The sequence below is a fragment of the Cyanistes caeruleus genome, chromosome 35 (genome assembly GCF_971803275.1).
Source record: "Cyanistes caeruleus chromosome 35, bCyaCae1.hap1.1, whole genome shotgun sequence".
In the NCBI taxonomy this organism is placed as follows: Eukaryota; Metazoa; Chordata; class Aves; order Passeriformes; family Paridae; genus Cyanistes; species Cyanistes caeruleus.
The window spans coordinates 1,533,239-1,552,021 of NC_141736.1; the positions used below are offsets into that span (position 1 = coordinate 1,533,239).

Here is an 18,783-nt window from a genome sequence, read left to right on the forward strand (position 1 = left end):
GGTGTCCATTTTCAATGGGGAAACGCAGGAATTTTAAACTGCTTCAAAAAATAAAAGAAAACCCCTCTTTGCCTGAGTGCAGCCAGTTCTCTGAGCAAAGCAGGTCCCAGGTGAGTGAGGACAGACAGGCTGGGGAATGTGGAGCAAGGTTGTCCACACTGGGTCAGACCTCAAGGCACAGCTTCTCTGACCTGGCCAGACCTCCTTAGGAGAGACCCTGGGTCAATATCCATCACTGAATGTTGCAATCACCTCTGTTCTAAAGAGAACAGGAATCAATTGCACACTTTAAAATAGGGAAACATGTTTCCCAAAAGATCTTTGAAATATTCCTCCATAACTGTAGTAGGAAACTTTCCTAATGAACTGCACCAGACCAGAGGGAAATCAAGGCAGAGCCATGGATTGTTAGGATTTGCTTGATCCTAATGAGCCCCATGGTGCATTTGGAGCTGAGCCCTTGAACCTCAGGGCCTGAGAGGAAATTGCACAAACCTTTCCAGGAGTTAGTCAGAGGAAACACCTGAAGTGTCTCCAAGTATTAATGGGTCCCACTGAGGTCCATCCCCAACACAGGCTCCTCATGGACTCCTTGGAGGAGAGAATTGAAGTCAGGATTGCACAAAATCCTCTCAGGAGACTCAGTGTGGGAAGGAAAATCCAAATTACCTTAAACACCTTGAGTATCTCAAAGCATTATTAGCCCCACTGAGTGTCAAGGCAAAGCTCTTAAGGGACTCATTAAAGTAGATAATTGGGGCCATGATTGCACAGACCTCTCATGGAGCTCGTATCAAAAGCAAAACACAAAGTACCTTAAAAGATTGAAGTACCCTGACCCATCAATGAGCCCCACTGAGTGTTATTACAGACAAAGCCTCTTAAGGGACTAATTAAAGCAGAATTGGAGGCCATGATTGCACATGGCTCTTAGAAATGCCAGTACAAAAGCCAAAGTCCTTTGAAAACCCTGCAGTCCCTGGGAACTCCCAGGGCCATTCCTGACAAAGGCACCTCAAGGGATGTGGGGGATGATGGGTTTGAGGGAGTTGAGGCTGCTTGGGAGAACTTGGAGGTTTTTCAGGGCTTTGGGGACCCCAGGACGAGCAGCTCTGGCTGTGCTGGGAGACCCTGCTGGAGGTTCTGGAGAGCTGATCAAGGACCTCCTGTCCCAGAACTGTCCCCATGTCCCCCGGTCCTGGTTCCACCACCCAGGATTCCCCTCTCCCCACTGTCACTCCTCTTGCCTGTTCCCGTGCCATCCCTCTCTCAGTCCCATCCAGATCCCTTCCCAGTCCCGATCCCATTCCCAGCCTCAGTCCCTGTCCCATATTCTGTCTGGTTGGCATTCCCATATTCCCAGTCCCATATTCCCTGTCCTGTTCTTATCCTCCTGTTCTTGGTCCCGATGACGGTCCTGCATTTCCATTTTTATATTCCCTGTCCCATTCCCATATTCCCAGTCCTGCTGCCATATTCCCGTTTCCAGTCCTGCTCACATCTAATCCTCAGCCCATATTCTCTCTCAGGTTGCTGTTTCCGTATTCCCTGTCCAGTTCCCATATTCCCATTCCCGGTCTGATTCCCGCTCCCTGCCGTGTTCCAGTCCTATTCCCGGTCACTGTCCCCATTCCTGGTACCTGTCTCCATTCCCATTCCCTGTCCCCATTCCCTGTCCCCATTCCCGATCCCTGTCCCCATTCCCTGTCCCCATTCCGGATCCCTGTCCCCATTCCCGTTCCCTGTCCCCATTCCCGATCCCTCTCCCCATTCCCGGTCCCTGTCCCCATTCCCACTCCCTGTCTCCATTCCCGTTCCCTGTCCCCATTCCCGGTCCCTGTCCCCATTCCCACTCCCTGTCTCCATTCCCGCTCCCTGTCCCCATTCCCATTCCCTGTCCCCATTCCCATTCCCTGTCCCCATTCCCGTTCCCTGTCCCCATTCCCATATTCCCTGTCCCCATTCCCATTCCCTGTCCCCATTCCCATTCCCTGTCCCCACTCCCTGTCCCCATTCCCTGTCCCCATTCCCTGTCCCCATTCCCATTCCCTGTCCCCATTCCCATTCCCTGTCCCCATTCCCTGTCCCCATTCCCGATCCCTGTCCCCACTCCCTGTCTCCATTCCCGTTCCCTGTCCCCATTCTCTGTCCCCATTCCCTATCCCCATTCCCTGTCCCCATTCCCGTTCCCTGTCCCCATTCCCGTTCCCTGTCCCCATTCCCATTCCCTGTCTCCATTCCCATTCCCTGTCCCCATTCCCTGTCCCCATTCCCTGTCCCCATTCCCTGTCCCCATTCCCGTTCCCTGTCCCCATTCCCTGTCTCCATTCCCATTCCCTGTCCCCATTCCCTGTCCCCATTCCCTGTCCCCATTCCCGTTCCCTGTCCCCATTCCCTGTCTCCATTCCCGTTCCCTGTCCCCATTCCCTGTCCCCATTCCCTGTCCCCATTCCCTGTCCCTGTCCCCTCACGAGACGCTGCCGCCACTCTCAGGCCCCCTCCAGCGCTCACGTGGCAGAGGGAAACCGCGCTGCTCCCACCCACCAATCACAGCGCGCGATCGCTCCTTTATTTGCATAATCACGCCCTTTGTGTTTGGCCACGCCCACCGCGAGCTGGAGCCGCGTCCCGGCGCTGTTTCCTCCCATTCCCTCCAGTGCTCCCCGTAAGAGCCGCCCTGGGAGGGAAAGCGCTCCCAGTTCCTTCCCGGTGCTCCCAGTATCGCTCCCAGTGCCGCGCGGGCCGGGACCACTTTGGGAACCATCCCCCCAGGCCACAGTGCGGCTGCTTTTGGGTGTCGGCACCTGTCCGGGCCGGCCTGGGAGAGGAGGAGCGGGAGGAAGAGGAGAGAAGAGGAGGAAAAGGAAAGGGAAAGCGAGGAGTGGGAGGAAGAGGAGAGAGAGAAGAGGAGGAAAAGGAAAGGGAAAGCGAGGAGTGGGAGGAAGAAGAGGAGGAGCAGGAACAGGAAGGACAGAGGAGGGGCGGGAGGGAGGGGAGCAGCAGAACCACGCGGTTCCGCCCGCTCAGGCCGCAGCTCGCCCGGCTCCAGCAGCATCACCCACTCGCCCCCTCCCCCGGAACCCAGAGGTGAGCGGGGAGGGGGAGCTCGCCCCAAATCTACTGGGTAGGGTGGGGAGTCTCCGGGGTTTGGTCTTTTTTTGCGGGGCAAGGTATGTTTGGACCTTGTAGGACCCCAGTGCCCTTTGCGGAGGTCCCACGTGGCGATCGCCCGGTATCGGTGGGCAGAGGGGCGATAGCGGATTTGAGGATCCCCGGAGGAGCCGGGGGGGAACGCGAGAGCCCCGGAGCGGGGAGAGCACAGAGGGGCGATCCCGGAGCCAGGAAAGCCCTACAGCCTGCAGGGGTGGGGGAGGCTGGGATGAGCAGGGTCTGGGCTCCCCTGAGGACTGAAAGGGCCGGTGACTTCTCCAGCTGGACTTCGGCAGCGGCATCATCAAACGCATGGCCTCAGCCCTTCTTTCCCTCCAAACCAGGATTTCCCATTCCCAAACCTTGGCCCGATGGAGGTGGAGGCAGCTGTGAGGAAGAGGAAGATGCCCCAGGACACCCAGGCAGGTGAGGAGGAAGTCACTGCCCCTTTCCCCCTCTCTCCTGCTCCATCTCCCAGCCCAGCATGGCCCCCGCCTGCAGGACAACCCCGCTGCCGATGCCGTCCTGCTGGGGACGCACTGGGGGGATCACCTTCCCCTTCCCTCTGGCACAGAGGCAAATCCCATCCTCTCCTTGTCCCTCTTCCCCCAGACAAGGAGCTGAGGATGGAGACCAGGGAGGACAAATCCCCACAGCAGAACCTCGTGGAAGAGGCTGTTTTGAGTGTCTCCACAGCCCAGGAATCCAACGGGGAGGAAAAGCCACGGAGATCCTGGACGAGGAGGGGCTGCAAACGCAGATCACAGGGATCCAAGGGGATAAGAGCCACCTTGGGCCGGAGAGGCGGCCGGAGCGCAGAGCTGGGGTTCCATGAGCAGCTTCACAATGGAGAGAAGTCCTACAAGTGCTCAAAATGTGGGAAGAGCTTAAGCCAGAGATCCTCTCTGATCCGCCACCAGATGATCCACACCAGGGAGAGGCCCTATGAGTGTGAGAAATGCAGGAAGAGGTTTCATAACAGATCCACTCTCCTCAGGCATCAGCGGATTCACACGGATGAGAGGCCCTTCTGCTGCCCCGACTGTGGGAAGGGCTTCAAGCACAGCTCCACCCTCGTCAATCACCGACGCATCCACACCAGGGAGAGGCCCTATGAGTGTGGGGAGTGTGGGATGAGCTTCACCCAGAGCTCCACCCTGACTGCCCACCAGAGGATCCACACAGGGGAACGGCCCTATGAGTGTGGGCAGTGTAAGAAGAGCTTCAGACGGAGCTGCCACCTGATCCACCACATGGGAGTCAATTGCTGTGTAAAAACGCTCGCTCACGGTGAGAGACTTCTCCTGGGTCAAGCTGTTCAAGTATAAGCAATTTATTATAAGGGTAAAAAGAGGGGAGACCCGTGTCTGCCACCAGCCTCGGCGTCCACGTGGTCAGGGGGAGGAGGGAGAGAGCACAGGTAGAGCAGGGGAGGAGAGGTTGGAAAAGGGGAGGGAGGGCGTAAGAGAGTGAGGCTCTTTTTACAATCCAATATATGCTTTCCTGTAGTGAATATTCTAATTCTTAGTAACCAATCACCATGAGACACACCCCCTAAAGAATTTACATACAGCCTATGCGCTTCCATATATTAACATACAGTGGTGCATTTTAGACTCTACAAAGCTTTACAAGTTCTTTCCTTGCTCCTTTACCTTTGGACTTTCTGTCAGCAGAAGGACATTGTTTTATCAGCAGGGATTCTCCCCTAGCTGACTAGGCTATTGTTCTTTGGTCATATAGTAACCAGTACTCTGTATCTTATGACTCAAAGCAGGCTTTCATTTCTATCTTGATTCTAGGCCTCATACTTTCAGAATCTTCTGTTAAACAATCATATTCACAAGGTTTCCCTGTTTCATCCTCCCCAACAGGAGTCCACACAGGGAAACGGCCCTATGAGTGTTGGGAGTGTGGGAAGAGCTTCAGGAGGAGCTCCGAACTGATCATTCACCAGAGGAGCCACACAGGAGAGCGGCCTTACGAGTGTGATAAATGCAGGAAGAGGTTTCACAGCACTTCCCATCTCCTCCTGCACCAGCGGATTCACACAGACGAGAGGCCCTTCCGCTGCCCTGACTGCAGGAAGGGCTTCAGGCAAAACTCCACCCTCATCAGGCACCGGTGCATCCACACTGGGGAGAGGCCCTACATGTGTCCCGAGTGTGGGAAGAGCTTCTCCAGGAGCTCAAACTTGACCCAACACCAATGGAGGCTCCACAGAGGTGCAAGTGCCCCGGGGGTGGGAAGAGCATCATGTGCTGCACCAGCTCCATCCCTCGTGGGAGGATCTGCATTGGATGATCCCCAGTGACCCCCAGTGGGCAGGGCCCCAGTGATCTGTGCGGGGAAGACACCTGGCTGGGGGACTCCACTTCCTCCTGGATCTCTGTGGGCACCTGGACACATCCACAGACCAACATCAGAAATCCATTGTGGACAGCAGATTTGTTGACTTCTGACCCCAAAACTCACTTTTTGCATCCTCTGTAAAGTGGTGACATCAAGCATCAAGCAACACTGGATGGCCTTGGCCTGCTCCAACATAAATCCATCCTTTAAATTCCCTCTGGCCCACGGGCATCTTCCACAGCCAAATGGGGATGGATTGGGGAAAAACTCACAATTTTGGAGACAGTGGGGTGAAAACCCTTCCAAAAATGGTTCTTCCCACCCACCCAAGCATGTGGATGCTCTGCCAGCAGGGACACCTAAATCTTTTTGTTTTGGCCTTGAAAGGAAAAGGTTTCTGTTCATCCCTTTGAAAGCCCTGAAACAGGGGTAAAAATTAAGATGTTGAGCTAAGGCATGGGTGGGGCCATGGGGGGATAATGACATGGGGAACATGACTAGGGATGGGGACATGGACATGGATGGGGACTTGGCCATGGATGGGGACCTGGGGGGACACAGGCCTGGGAAAGGACACAAGGGGACGTGGACATGGGGAACATGGATGGGGACATGAACTGGGGCAGCATCAATGCCACCACCTGTGTTACCAGCACCTTCATCTTGGCCATGGGGAACCACTGCCCAATGCAGTTCCTGCCACCACATCCCCACTTCTATCATCACAGTGTCCCAGCTGAATGTCACACTCACCAGGGCAGGACGGGGAACTTGTTCAGCTGGTGACAAGTGGGCCAGACGTGAGTGACAGCCACCAGGGTGTCCCAGGGCCACTGAGCTCAGGGGACCCCAGCCACCCCTGGGGATAGGGCAAGGGTCAGTGTCACCCGCAGGGTTGCGTGGCCCTGCACGGGGCATCACCAGAGGTGGTGTGGTGGCAGTGTCCCCACAGATGGGGCAACATTGACCCCTGATGTGTGTCCTGGTGGCATCGCGTCCCCTCCCTATCCCCACCTCCAGCTGTGGCTCCATGTCAGCCATCTGTGTGTCCCTGTATCCCTGTCCCCCACCCCTGGCAGGGCCAAGGTCTCCGAAGTCCCAGGCCCATGTCCTGCAGGGTGTCCTTGTGTCCTACAGCGTGTTGCCATGTCCCTCAGGATGTTCCCATGGCTGCTCCTGGTGCTGAGCATCTACAGCCACCCCAGCACCCATTGTCCTCTGATTTTGGGTCCTTCCTCTCCCATTTTGGGTCCTTTCCCCCTCTTTAGGATCCTTTCTCCCTCTTTTGGGACCCTTCTCCCTATTTTGGGTCCTTTCTCCCTATTTGGATACTTTCTCCCTATTTTGGGTCCATCCCCCTCCTCTTTTGGGTCCTTTCTCCCTATTTTGGATACTTTCTCCCTATTTTGGGTCCATCCCCCCCTTTTGGATTCTTTCCCCCATAATTGGATGTTTTCCCTCTTTTCAATCCTTTCCCCCAATTTTGGGCACCCTCCCCTTGACTTTAATATATTTTTGGGTGCATCCCCCCAATCCAACTCCCTCTTCACCCCTTAACCCCCCTCACCCCCACCCCCTGTCCCCTCAGGCATGTGGCCAGCTGTGTCACAACTGTCCGCCTGTGCCACATGGACTCTGTGCTTGCCATCCTTGATGCCCTTGAGTCCCTGGTCCAGGACTGTGGATGTCCTCTTCCAGGAGCTCCAGAGCTGGGCTGGCTTCCAGGGGACACCAGTAGCCCCAGGGCTCAGGGTGGGTGTCCTGGTGGGGTTGGTGGGAGGGGGTTTGGGGTCATCTTGGCACTGACCATGAGTCTTGTCCACTCTGCAGTGGGGAGCAGCCCCAGCTGGGGAGCTTGGGATGGGTGGGGCAGGAGAGGTTGGACACTGGTCCAGATGGACACCAGAGCCATGGGTCCCAGCTGGACACTGGAATGAATGGCCCTGCAGCCCCCAGCCCACATGACCACCAGCCTGGACATACCCTGGTGCATCCCACTGGCCCACCAGCCCATCCCAGTAGCCCCAGTCCCAAAATCCCACAAAATAAACCCAATTCCAGAACACTGGCTCCAGGTGGTTCCTGCAGAGCGAGGGGGAAACTGAGGCATGGTCTGGGGGGGTGACTTTACTGTGATGGGAGGAGACTTTGTGAGCCACCCTGGAGACACCAAAATGAGCAACCACCCCCCAAACTGTCACCACAGAATCCCAAGCCCCCCAGCTGTCACACTGGGAGGGCTCCAGGAGCCACCACAACCCTGTAGTCCCTTTGAGGGGTGACCCAAGGTGTCCCCTCAGTGTCACCAGCACGTCCCCAGCAGGATGAGTGACATCACCTCCTGGTGAAAAAGGAGGAGGAGGAGGTGAGGGTGTGACTGAAACCCCTGCCCGGTGTAAGAGACAGCCCAAAGTTTCTCTCCTCTGCCTCACAACCGTTGCAAAAACAGACTAAGACCCTGAAGACCCCAAGGGATTTTGTGCAGGGGTTCTGGCCTGGCTGAGGTCAATGCTTGCCAGGTGATTGTTTGCAGGTGTGCATGTTGTGCTGCCACGGTACACTGCCTTCATTCCCGCTGCTGAGCAGGGACTTGTACGGAGCGGCCTGTTCTGTACCTTACACCTGCTTCCCAGAGCAAGGGGTCTCATCACAATAGCCTGGGAATCTCCCCACCTCTTGGCCAGCTGCCTATCGCTTTGAAACAGACTATAAAAGTGACTTTTATAAGTTATTTTCTTGGAAAGAGATCTCCCCCTGGAAGAAGACACTGGTGACCCCATCTCACCCATTGCTAGCTGTAACCTCCCCTTTTTCTCTCTTTTCACTTTGCCTCTTTATCCCTCTCTCACTCTCTCTCTCTCTCTTTTTCTCTCCCTCTCATCTATCGCATAACCCATGTTGCTGGCACTAAAATAAAGGTGCATTATTGCTGTTGTGATTTAAACTGAAATCCCTTGTGTCCTTTTTGCACTCTGAAATCAAACAAACCTCTCACGACTCCCACTGGCGTTAGCGAATCGTGACATCTAAATTGGAGTCACGGACAGGATTTCTGACAGACAGAAGGGGCTGCAGGTTTGTTGTGCAGTCTGTATTAGGGGAAAGACGTTTTGCTCCAGCCACACCCAGCCCGACACTCCCAAAAGAGTGAGCGGTGTCTAGAAAGCAAGGGGGGCGACTCGAATGATGTGGTTAGATAGGGAAAGCCGATTGGAAGATCTCGCGTTGTACGGGAAGATAGGGCCCCTCTTTCTCCAAAGTTCTATAACCCATAATATCACGGTGGTGACGTAATCATAACTCGGTCATATAAAACCTTGCACACCGGCAATAAATGCTCTTCACCATCCACCACATTGGTGTTCGCGTGTGATTAGCCCGACAGGCCTGTAAGGTTAGCCGTTGTATCACTCACGAACCGGGTCACTACACCTCATCTGAGGCAACACTCGAATTTCCCGCAAACTGCACATGCTGAGGTGAAAAGCATCCCACACTCACCTGAGGGCTCTGTCTGCAGAATTTCACAAAAGATCTCTTAGTGCAAAAGGGCGGGACTGTTTTTGTTGTTGTTGTGTGTATGAATTTTGACTGCTTGGTTTAGGGAGCCTCCCAAGCAGATCTGGTCATTTTACCCACACAGAGAAGCAAAGGGTGACGCGTCGAAAAGCTGCGTGTGTGCGTAATTTAAGCTTCTACCTCCCTGAAGTGGTTTTCCTTTCATAAATTGTTTTGTGTTTTAAATTTTGACTGCTTGGTGTAGTGAAGAGACACCCAGAATTTCAAAATGAAAGAGTACCCTCCCAAGCAGATTTGGTCTCTTCACCCACACAGGGAAGCAAAGGGCAATGTGGCAAAGGCTGCATTTGTGTGTAACTTAAGTTTTTACCGCCCTGTAGTGGTTTTCCCTCCGTAAAAATGACTGAAAATTGCACTGCAGAAGTTAAAGCTGCATTTTATGCTCTGTTAGCAAAACATAATGCCAGACCTTCTCCGGGAGGGAAAGAGTGGGCTCCTAGTAATTGGATTAATTTGGAAAATGTAATTGATAGAGTTCTTTACAACATGAAATAAAATTTAAACTGGGCAAAAATAAAACTGTACTTTGTTCAGTTTTGGGAGCTTGTCTTACAGCAGCTATAGAAACTCCCTTCAAGCAAAGAAGTGAGGAAAGAACTACAATAGACTCCCTCTAAAACCTAGTTGAAATTTTGCAAAAACAATTAGATGAAGAAAGGAATGAGAACCATTTGTTGTGAGTGGCCCTAAGAAAGGAACGTGTTAAAAATTCAAAATGTGCTGACTCACCAAAAGAAACACAGAAGGAGGGAACCCCTTTCATTAATCAAATTTACCCTCAAAAAGAGCTAACTCTGAAGAAAAATTGTGGAGAACACTGCTGTCCTAGTTTGAAACCTCTAATTAAAACAGGTTATAATCATATCAATGATGAAGATCTTGATCTGCATATAACCACTAAAGAAATCCCATACACTGCTACTGAATTGGCTAAGTTAAAAAAGGAGTATGGGTGTCTCAATCACGAGTCAGAGACAGAATACGTATTCCAAGTGTCTCTCACATGGGGAGATCAAATTCGATTAACAGAACAAGAACTAGTGGGAGATACCCAACAAAAAATAATCTCCCATTTAGAAATTCTTAATTTACAAATTCTCCCAGAGAAAATTCAAAAGCCTTCTCAGAAAGTGAAGTTTTTGGGAATTTGGTGGAAAGGAGGACATGTATTCCACCTGATGCCCTAACATCCTTAGATCAGATTAAAATGCCTGAATCCAGGAAAGATCTCCAACAAGCTCTAGGATTATTAGTGTCTTGGAGAAAACACATTCCAGATTTTTCAATTGCCAGGCCTCTTTATGACTTGCTGAGGAAAGGGGTGAAATGGGATTGGACTCCTTCTCAGGAGGAAGCATTGCAATTGATGGTTTTTGAAGCAGCAGCTCATCAAGCCCTGGGCCCCATTTATCCCACAGATCCTTTCCAAGTAGAATGGGGATTTGCCTCCTCAGGGTCATCAGTACACAGACGGCAATGGGGCCCAGAAGGCCCTACAAGGCCTGTTTGTTTTTATTCCCATGGCTTTAAAGATGCTAAAGAAAGGTACACTACCTGGGAAAAGGGATTGTTTGTAGTCAGTCTAGCTCTCACTGAAGCAGAAAAAATTGCACGACAACAACCAATTGTATTAAGAGGCATGTTGCTCTGGGTTGTGTTGTCTGCAGCCCGGACAGACAGCAGGAAAGAGCTCTCCTCTGCTTTTAGTTAGCTTTTAGCTAGCTCAGGCAGAGAAGTTCCCCAGACTGTTTATTTCCTTTTTTCTTGGATCTGTTCAAACCTGCTCTGGACTGAAAACCCAGAAAAACCCCAGAACCTCATGCCTGTAGCTCACTGGGGGTGGGCTTCGGCACTTTCCAGCACCTACCTTGCAATGAAAATGTAGATCCCCTCCCTCCAAATCATTATAATTTTGAAATCAAGGGGCTCTAAGGTAGAGATCTGGGGACAGGAATAACAGTCCTTTACTAATATGTATAACAAGGCAAACAAACAACAATAACTACAGTGTTAACAAAAAAACAGAAGCAGGGACCCCATGACAGGTCAGGTCCTTCTTGGCTGAGACAGGAAAGGATGGAGGAGAGGCTTTGCTTCGCAAATGCACTCGGGCAGGCAGTCCCGGTGCTCCTGCAGGGCTCTGAGGAATGCTCAGCTGGAACAGCAGGAATGAGCTGAGATCCTGGGCCGGTGGCTGAGGTGTATCAGCAGCTCCATGGCGGTGGCTGTCACTGCTGCACGTCCTGGCAGGACAGGGGGTGTGAAGCACACAAACGAAGAAGGAAGAAGGAGAAGAAGAAGCAGTAGCTCCATTTGGCTGACGGCGAATTCCCTTCTCGCAGTCACAACAGCTCCCAGTGACAGTTCTGCTCTGAAGCTGAAGAAAGCAGCCAGCCCCCAGCTGCCCCTGCCCTCCCTTTTTCCTGCCCCCCTTCCCCCCTGGGCCCAGCTGAACTCTGTGTTTCTCAAGCACCCACTAAGCACCAGCAGTCAGATTATCCTGCCACTGATGGGCAAAAATTCCCTAGGTGAGACAGAACAAAAAGAAGGACACCCAAACCCCAACTGCAACTCTGCCTTTCCCCATGGGACATTCAGGGAACTCCTAGAGGCTTTGGCATAGATTTGCACCCCAGTAGTGTTGCAGTGTGTTTGTTTAATTTTTTCAAAGTTGATATGTTCAAACTGTTAGTTGGTATGTTCCATCCCTCCCCCCAGGTCTAATGCATTGAGTTTTCCAAGTTGTTATCCCTCCCATATCCTGCCCATCAAAGCTAACCCCTCCCTTCCTTCCCAAAGGTTCCTTGCCTATCACCCCAACCCTGCCTCTATTCCCTCATCCATCACTGTAAGCCCCACCAAATCTTCCAGATCCTTCCCTGACAATCATTTGTCCTTCAATGCCCTACTTGTTGTTGTGTCTTGTTCTCTCCCCCTGTGTATCCTTACTGGTTCTGGATTTGTAATCCCCTCCCCTTACTCCTCCCCTTGGGATTCCTTATTGTCCCATTCTCTGTACTCTTCCCTGGAGGCCAGGCTGTATTTAACCCCTTGCACAGAGGTGCTCGGGGTTCTGTTGGACCTGACCCTTTCTGGTGCAGATCCCTCGTTTTCCCTGCCCTAAACAAACCATTGCTGGGAACTTCAGAGAGTCTCCTCTGCTCTCTTGCTTCCGCCTGTGATGCTGTGCACTACAGAACTTAGGGCTGCCTAAGTCTCTGGAGTTTTCACTGTGGGACAAGCCTTATCCCCAGTGATTCCCCATTCTTGGCGTTCACCTGCGCCAGAGTGAGAGCAAACACTGTAGAGCTAGCGAGAGCTCCGGTGCAACGCAGCGTCAGCTGGCGCCCAACATGGGGACTCCAGAGGGAGACCTCAGGAAGGAGTTGTGTGGACTTTTGGACCTTACCGTGTGGACCACAGTAAGACTGTGAAGATTGGGCCCCCATCCAAGCTGATTCTTCAAATAAAGGCATTAAAAAGGACCTCTAGTCCTGCTCAATTCATTTCACTCCTCTGCCCCTCTGTGGAGTATACTCCTACACCTTGTAAGCATTTGAAGAAGTTTATGTTTGTTATTTCCTGACCAACCTTCAGGTAATTTGGTATATGCTTTGTCACCACAAATCCAAAATAGATAGTTGGGGGCTTCCCAAAAGTTGTTGATAGTTGTAAATGGAAATTCCCAATACTTAGATATTTCCCTTATTCCCCAAAAGGGGTTTATTCCTTTTTCGGCACACTCATGCAACCCATAACCCTCATGGTACATACATCCCTCTCCTTCTTTCTAATGGACCAATACCTATTCAGTTCTTGGGGGATCCATTTAGTGCTTGTATCTTTAATTATTAAATACCTCTTGCATGCCATCTTTCCAACTAGGGTCTTATACATTTTGCCTTTTCTTGTAATGCATTCTTCCCCAATTATTTTTTACTTTAGGTTCTATTGTTCCTTCCTCCTTGTTTTTACAATTTCTGATTCTTGTTTGGTCTGTTTCCACCTTAGGATTTCTAAGGGACTTAGACTTATCCCTTCCCAGGGCCAATCTTCTGATATTTGGGTGCTCCCACAGACCCAACAGTCTTATAGATTTAATTCTTTGCTGATTCTTTCTACTAGGTCAATAAATAAATTCTTCCTAGTAGATATTTCTAAATTGTTTTTAAGATCATCTGTAACTTTTATCTCTTTTTCTTTTACTAGGTCTTTTTGATTAGTTTCTCATGCAAAGCAAAGCTAGGTATCTCCAAGCAAACGTTGCCTATAAGAGGCAATATTACGGGCCATCCAATAAGCTTTCCCGTCTTCCTGACTGGTATTCAACTGAGAAGGATCTGTGCAGCTTGGGTTTATGTTAGTGTGGACCCTCAGCAGTGACACCAAGTCTTCCCCATCATACAGAGGATGATAACATTTGGTGCAGGGGCCTACCCCATTACTCATGGTGCTCCCGAAGAGCACAAGAATCACATATCCTCCTAGGATTCTGGTATGGGCCATCATCTTGATCAGTCCACCCAGTCTTGCCTCCTAGTAACAGGGAGACCGTGAGGTCCCGGGTTTTTGTTTCAGCTAACTCCTTCTCTATTTCCTTATCAGTTTGGAATGACTTGGGAAATGCCTCGGAGGAGATCTTGGGAGATCCGGCTCTGACAACTCTTTTACACGTTCTTCAGACTCACAATATAGCCAAACCTTTTTAGTAACTCTTACAGCTCGCTTACAAGCTTAAAATATTACACAAACGTTCTAGCAACAATATGGTAAAACTATTTTAACAACTGTACAAATTGTACAACAGTACAAACCATTTCACTTAACTGTATCACTGTCCATTATCAGTTTAACTGTCTTTAGGTTTCTTTTTGAGAGTCAGTCTGAGTTTTTCAGGTTGCTTGACTACAACCCACTCTGGAGAGCTTGGAGAAGTTGCAGTTGAGTCCAGACTTCCTTCTGGGGGAGGGACTGGGTCTTTTACTTGGCTTACGTGGGTCCAACCTTTTTCCAGGGTCCTCACTGATGTGTGAGTTGTGAGAAGTATTTGGAATGGTCCTTCAAATGTTGGAGTTAATGGGTTTTTATTCCAGGACTTTATCAATACCCAATCCCCAGGGTTAATGTTATGTACCTTGGTGTCTAGAGGAGAGGTCTGGGGAAGGTATCCCTTTTACCAGAGATTTCTAGGGTCTTGCTTATAGTTTTTAAATACCTTTGCGCCGCTTCTTCCTCTTCAAGGTAATCTCCAGTGCTATATGGTGCTAATAAGAAGGGGAGCCCAAACATCATTTCATAGGGAGATACCCCCAAGTCAGACCGAGGCCTTGTTCATACACACAACAAGGTGAGAGGTTGTCCTAGTTTAGGGCAAATCAGGAAGGAAAACTCCAAATGGGGATCTCCACAGGGAAATGCCCCTCCCCACCAACGGGTCCGGGAAAAGGGAAAAAAAATTCCGTGGAGAGAAGTGGAAAAAGCTGTTTATTTAACAGAAATTGAGTAATATTAAATAATAAAACCTCTTGCTGTTCGATGGGATGGTAAGTCTAGGAAGAAAAGTCTTTTTTCATGTGGTGCAGCTCGGCTCGCTCAGGTTCTTATCAGTCCCTCCAGCGCTGGAAAAGTGCCGAGGCCCAGGCCCCGGTGGGCCACAGGCCTGAGCTCCCAGGGTTTGGCTGGGTGTTCAGTCCAGAGCAGGCTTGCACAGATCTAGGAAAATTGGAAAAAAACAAAGGTCCAGGGAACTCCTCTGCCTCAGCTAGCTAAAACTAACTAAAAGCCAGAGAGAAGCTCTGTCCCGCTGTCTGTCCGTGCTGCAGACAACACAGTCCAGCAGCGGGGTGTGTAGGAGTGATGTTTTCCTTAACACACTGCGCGCTTCTTCTTCCCCCTCTCTTGCTCTCAAAGCCAGTCTTAAAGGTGCAGGACTTAATATATAACATAAACCAGACGATTGGGGATACCAGTATCATAAAGTCACCCCAGGACAGAGGTGAACATTTAAGCCAATTGAGTTTTGTTTCTTCAATCAATTTTGTTAGTACATTTTTAAGAGTCTTATTCATCCTTTCGACTCTGCCTGAACTTTGGGGATGCCATGGAGTATGCTGCCTCCATTTTATGCCTAATGCTTTGATGTTTTGATGTAATGACTGTGCCACAAAGTGTGGACCTCGGTCTGAATCTGTATTATTCACTAACCCATATTGGGGAATTAGTTCCTTTAAAATTATCTTCAAGACTGTTTGGGCTGTCTCATTTCTTGTTGGGAAAGCCTCCACCCAATGTGTGAGGTGTCTACTATCACCAGTAGATACTTGTATCCCTGCACAGGGGGCATGTCGGTGAAATCTACTTGAATATTTTGAAAAGGTCTTAGAGCCAATTCTCTACCCCTGGTGTAGTCTTTTTCATTGCTCTCTGATTCACCTTCTGACACACCGTGCAGCCCTGGGTGACTCCTTTGGCTGGGTTATATACCCCAATACATAGGTGGTCTCTTAAAAAGTGATCACACAATCCTTGAACTCCCCAATGGGTGAGTTCATGCCACTCAGTCAGAACTCTCCGGGCTAAGGCTTTGTTCAAGTATTTACGCCCATCAGGGGTTAACCACTCCCCATGCTCTCCTTGATGTAACCCCAGTTCCTTTATGTGTTTCAGTTCTTCCTCACTAAAGTTCAGCTCCTTTTCTTCTTCTATTTTATTTGGAGTTTCTCTTAATGCTAACACTTTTACTGGATCTCCTGGGTCTAAAGCTGCCTTCTTTGCTTCCTGGTCAGCTAACTGGTTTCCTTTTGCTTCTATGGTGTTTCCCTTTTGATGCCCTTTTATGTGTACTATTGTCGTGGTTTTAAACTAATAACTAAGAAAATTACTTATTTTTTGCTGTGAGATATGGATTAGAACAAGAGCAAAACAGGCATACAACTTAAACGGGAAAAAAAAGGAAGTTTATTGACAAACTACAACAACAAGAACACCAGAATAAACTTCCAGAAAAACCCTTCCATCCCTTATCCACCCACCGCTTCCCCGTTCACATGACAACAGAGACAAAAACTCTGGAACTTTGATGGTTAACAATTCTTGCTACAGTCTTTTCACCAGTCTTTATAGAGAAACAGAAGTTTCTTCCTGTTAATTTATGGAGTTTCTCACAAGAAAACTATTTTTGTTATAGTTTTCTATTGCCCTAATGTTGGCTGCTCAGAGCTGCTATTATTAGAGCCCACTCCTCCCATTTTCTAAAGCCTGCCCAAAAAGGTTGGGGGAGTCTGTGAACCCTTGAAGAAGGTGGGTCCACCTCAACTGTTGTTTTTTTTTTTTGTCCGGATCTTCCCACTTGAATGTGAGCCAGTCTCAACATGACTCAGCCAGGGGCAAGCCCAAAAAGCATCTTTTAGGTTAATTATTGTGAATCACAAGTGCTCGGTGGGAATTTGGCTAAGGAGCGTGTAGGGATTAGGTACCACCGGGTATCTGGAAATGGTTCTCTTATTTATCTCCCTTAAATCCTGAACTAATCCGTATTTCCTCTCTGCCTTTTTGACTGCTAAAATGGGGGTGTTGTGTGAGGACATACATGTTTCTAATACTCCCTTTTCTAATAACTGCTTGATAGCTAAGCCCTATTTACTTTCTGGGGAAATGGGGTATTGTTTTATTCTAATTGGAGGGGTATCCTTTTGTATTTCAGTTTCTATTGGTGGAATATTTAAATATCCATATTTACCCTCTTCAGCCCATATTTCCGGATTGATTTCTTCTATGTTCCATTGAGTCAACTTCATTATTCTCACTACCATTTTCCCACCTTGGAATAATGGAATAATGGAAAAATCCCTACTCCTAGCTGAACCTGTCTCTTGCTAGTAGGTTATTCTCTAGGTTAGGTAGATAGGTAAAATCTGCCCAGCATTGCTTAAAATTCCCTTTTATTTCAACATTCTCAATCACTGAAGCTTTAAAGGGCTTCCTTTCCACACCTAGCACCTCACATACTCTTTTTCCAATAGAGACTCCTAATGGTAACTTGTTAATTGTTGATTTGTCTGCACCTGTGTCTACAAGGAATTCAAATTTCTCACTTTGGGGACCCGCCTCAAAGTTTACTACGGGCTCTTCTTGATGGTTTGTTGGGTCCCCCATCACAGAGAGCCCTTGACACCCCTAATCATCTCCTCTTAAAATCTTTTCTAAGGTATCTTGCTCCCTTGCAATCACTCCATCAGTATACATCTTCTTACAGTTCCTCCTTACATGACCTGTTTCCCCACAATAATAACACTTTCTGTTGTCCAGAGTTGTTCTTTCTAACCCATCCACCTCCTTGCTCCCTTTAGGTGTTCCTTGTCCGCTCCCTTTTGGTTTGTTTGCCAGGGCTGGTTTATCTGCCCCCACACTTTCTCTTGCTACTGCCACCATGATTCTTGCCTTTGCTTTCGTTTTCTCCTCTTCCCTCTCAAATATACTTTTAGAGCCTTTTTTAATAAGTCATTTATACTTTTTTCTTGCCAATCTTCCAATTTTTCTAATTTCCTCCTAACATCCGGCCAAGATTTCATTACAAATTGAACTTTTAAAAGCACTTGGCCTTCTAAGCTGTCAGGATCAATACTGGAGTATAATTGAAAGTTCCATTTTAGTCTGTTTAGCCAAGTTGCTGGAGACTCGTCTTTTTCTTGGGTGCAATCAAACGCCAGTTTGGTATTACTACCCCAGGGGACAGACTCTCCTATTCCTCTGATTATTAAGAGTCTGTAATCTTCCATACTTCTCTGGCTCTCTTCCCGATTAGGGTCCCATCCGGGGTCTGCTTTAGGCACTTTATGATCTCCTGGTGGGCCTACTCTGTTCTCCCTTTCCCAGGTTTTTATTCCTGCAGCTCGAATTAATCTGACTTCCTCTGGAGAAAATAGTATGTTAAGGATAAAGTTCATGTCTTTCCAGGTGTAAACATTAGGTCCTAAAAATTGATCAGCCTGGTGGAATATGCCTACTGGGTCTTCCCCTAGATTACCTAAATCTTTCTTAAAACTTCAGATGCTGTCAAGGGGGCATTCATAAATCCTACTCCCCCAGGCACCCCATGCATTGGAACTTCCTTTAAAGGGAATAATTTCTCTACTTGTGATGTTTTTGACCTGGTGTGACAGTAAGGCCCCTCTACCAGGTTATTTGTCTGCTCAGCAACAGCAGGTATGGGGTCAGGTGTTGTGCCAGAGCTGGGGGAAGAGAGGCTCATTCCCCAGCTGGGAGGAGGTAATGGTACTGTGGTAGAGGAAGGAGAACAGGCTGAACCCAGGCCTGGAAGATGAGGAGGAGAAGACTGGTCAGTGTTTAAGAGAGGGTTCAGGAAAGCAGTACCAGAAACAGGTTTTGCGAAGAGCAGCATTTGAGTAGAGGCAACAGGGCTCAGAGTAGTAGGAGCAGAATTTGGGGGAGGAAAGGAATTGGTATCTAGACTTTGATCTCTTTTGGGAGCAATTAGAGAATGGGGTACAGTTGGAGATAAAGCTGGAGGTAAGGTAGGATAGGCGGGAGGAGGAGCTGGGTGGACTATAGGAGGAGGAGGTGAATGATCGAGGGCATCCCATTCCTTACTATTGTTATCTTTCCCTTTGTTTCTCTCCCTTTCTTGGTCTTCTCCTTTCTTTAGTTTACAAATTTTTATTTTTTCTTCACTTTTAGCATTTC

General features: G+C 49.2%; 1 protein-coding gene and 1 long non-coding RNA gene across 3 annotated transcripts in view; one reads left to right on the top strand and one right to left on the bottom strand.

Moving 5' to 3' along the window:
- LOC147647647 (uncharacterized) overlaps positions 1-11,646 on the bottom strand; it is a 40,045-nt gene extending 28,399 nt beyond the window's left edge. Inside the window, exon 1 of the long non-coding RNA XR_015281461.1 lies at positions 10,935-11,646. This is a non-coding gene — a long non-coding RNA (uncharacterized LOC147647647). The remainder of the gene's footprint in view (positions 1-10,934) is intronic.
- On the top strand, positions 2,603-9,866 carry LOC111942286 (uncharacterized). Of its 2 annotated transcripts, none has more exons than XM_086871389.1 (4): positions 2,603-2,665; positions 3,495-3,576; positions 3,763-4,440; positions 5,025-6,636. In XM_086871389.1, the coding sequence occupies exons 2-4, from the start codon at positions 3,522-3,524 to the stop codon at positions 5,462-5,464; spliced, it is 1,173 nt and encodes a 390-aa protein (XP_086727515.1). In that variant the 5' UTR covers positions 2,603-2,665; positions 3,495-3,521; the 3' UTR covers positions 5,465-6,636. The 2 variants fall into 2 exon arrangements, with proteins under 2 accessions (XP_086727515.1, XP_086727514.1); XM_086871388.1 differs by having other exon boundaries at positions 2,610-3,087; positions 5,025-9,866.
- Positions 11,647-18,783: the final 7,137 nt, after the last annotated feature.

What these genes read in the sequence shown, in the direction of transcription:
- LOC111942286 (XM_086871389.1), top strand. Translation starts at nt 3,522, where the DNA reads ATGGAGGTGGAGGCAGCTGTGAGGAAGAGGAAGATGCCCCAGGACACC. An exon ending in GCCCCAGGACACCCAGGCAG is followed by an intron (nt 3,577 to 3,762) that starts GTGAGGAGGAAG and finishes CTCTTCCCCCAG; the next exon opens with ACAAGGAGCTGAGGATGGAG. An exon ending in TGTAAAAACGCTCGCTCACG is followed by an intron (nt 4,441 to 5,024) that starts GTGAGAGACTTC and finishes CCTCCCCAACAG; the next exon opens with GAGTCCACACAGGGAAACGG.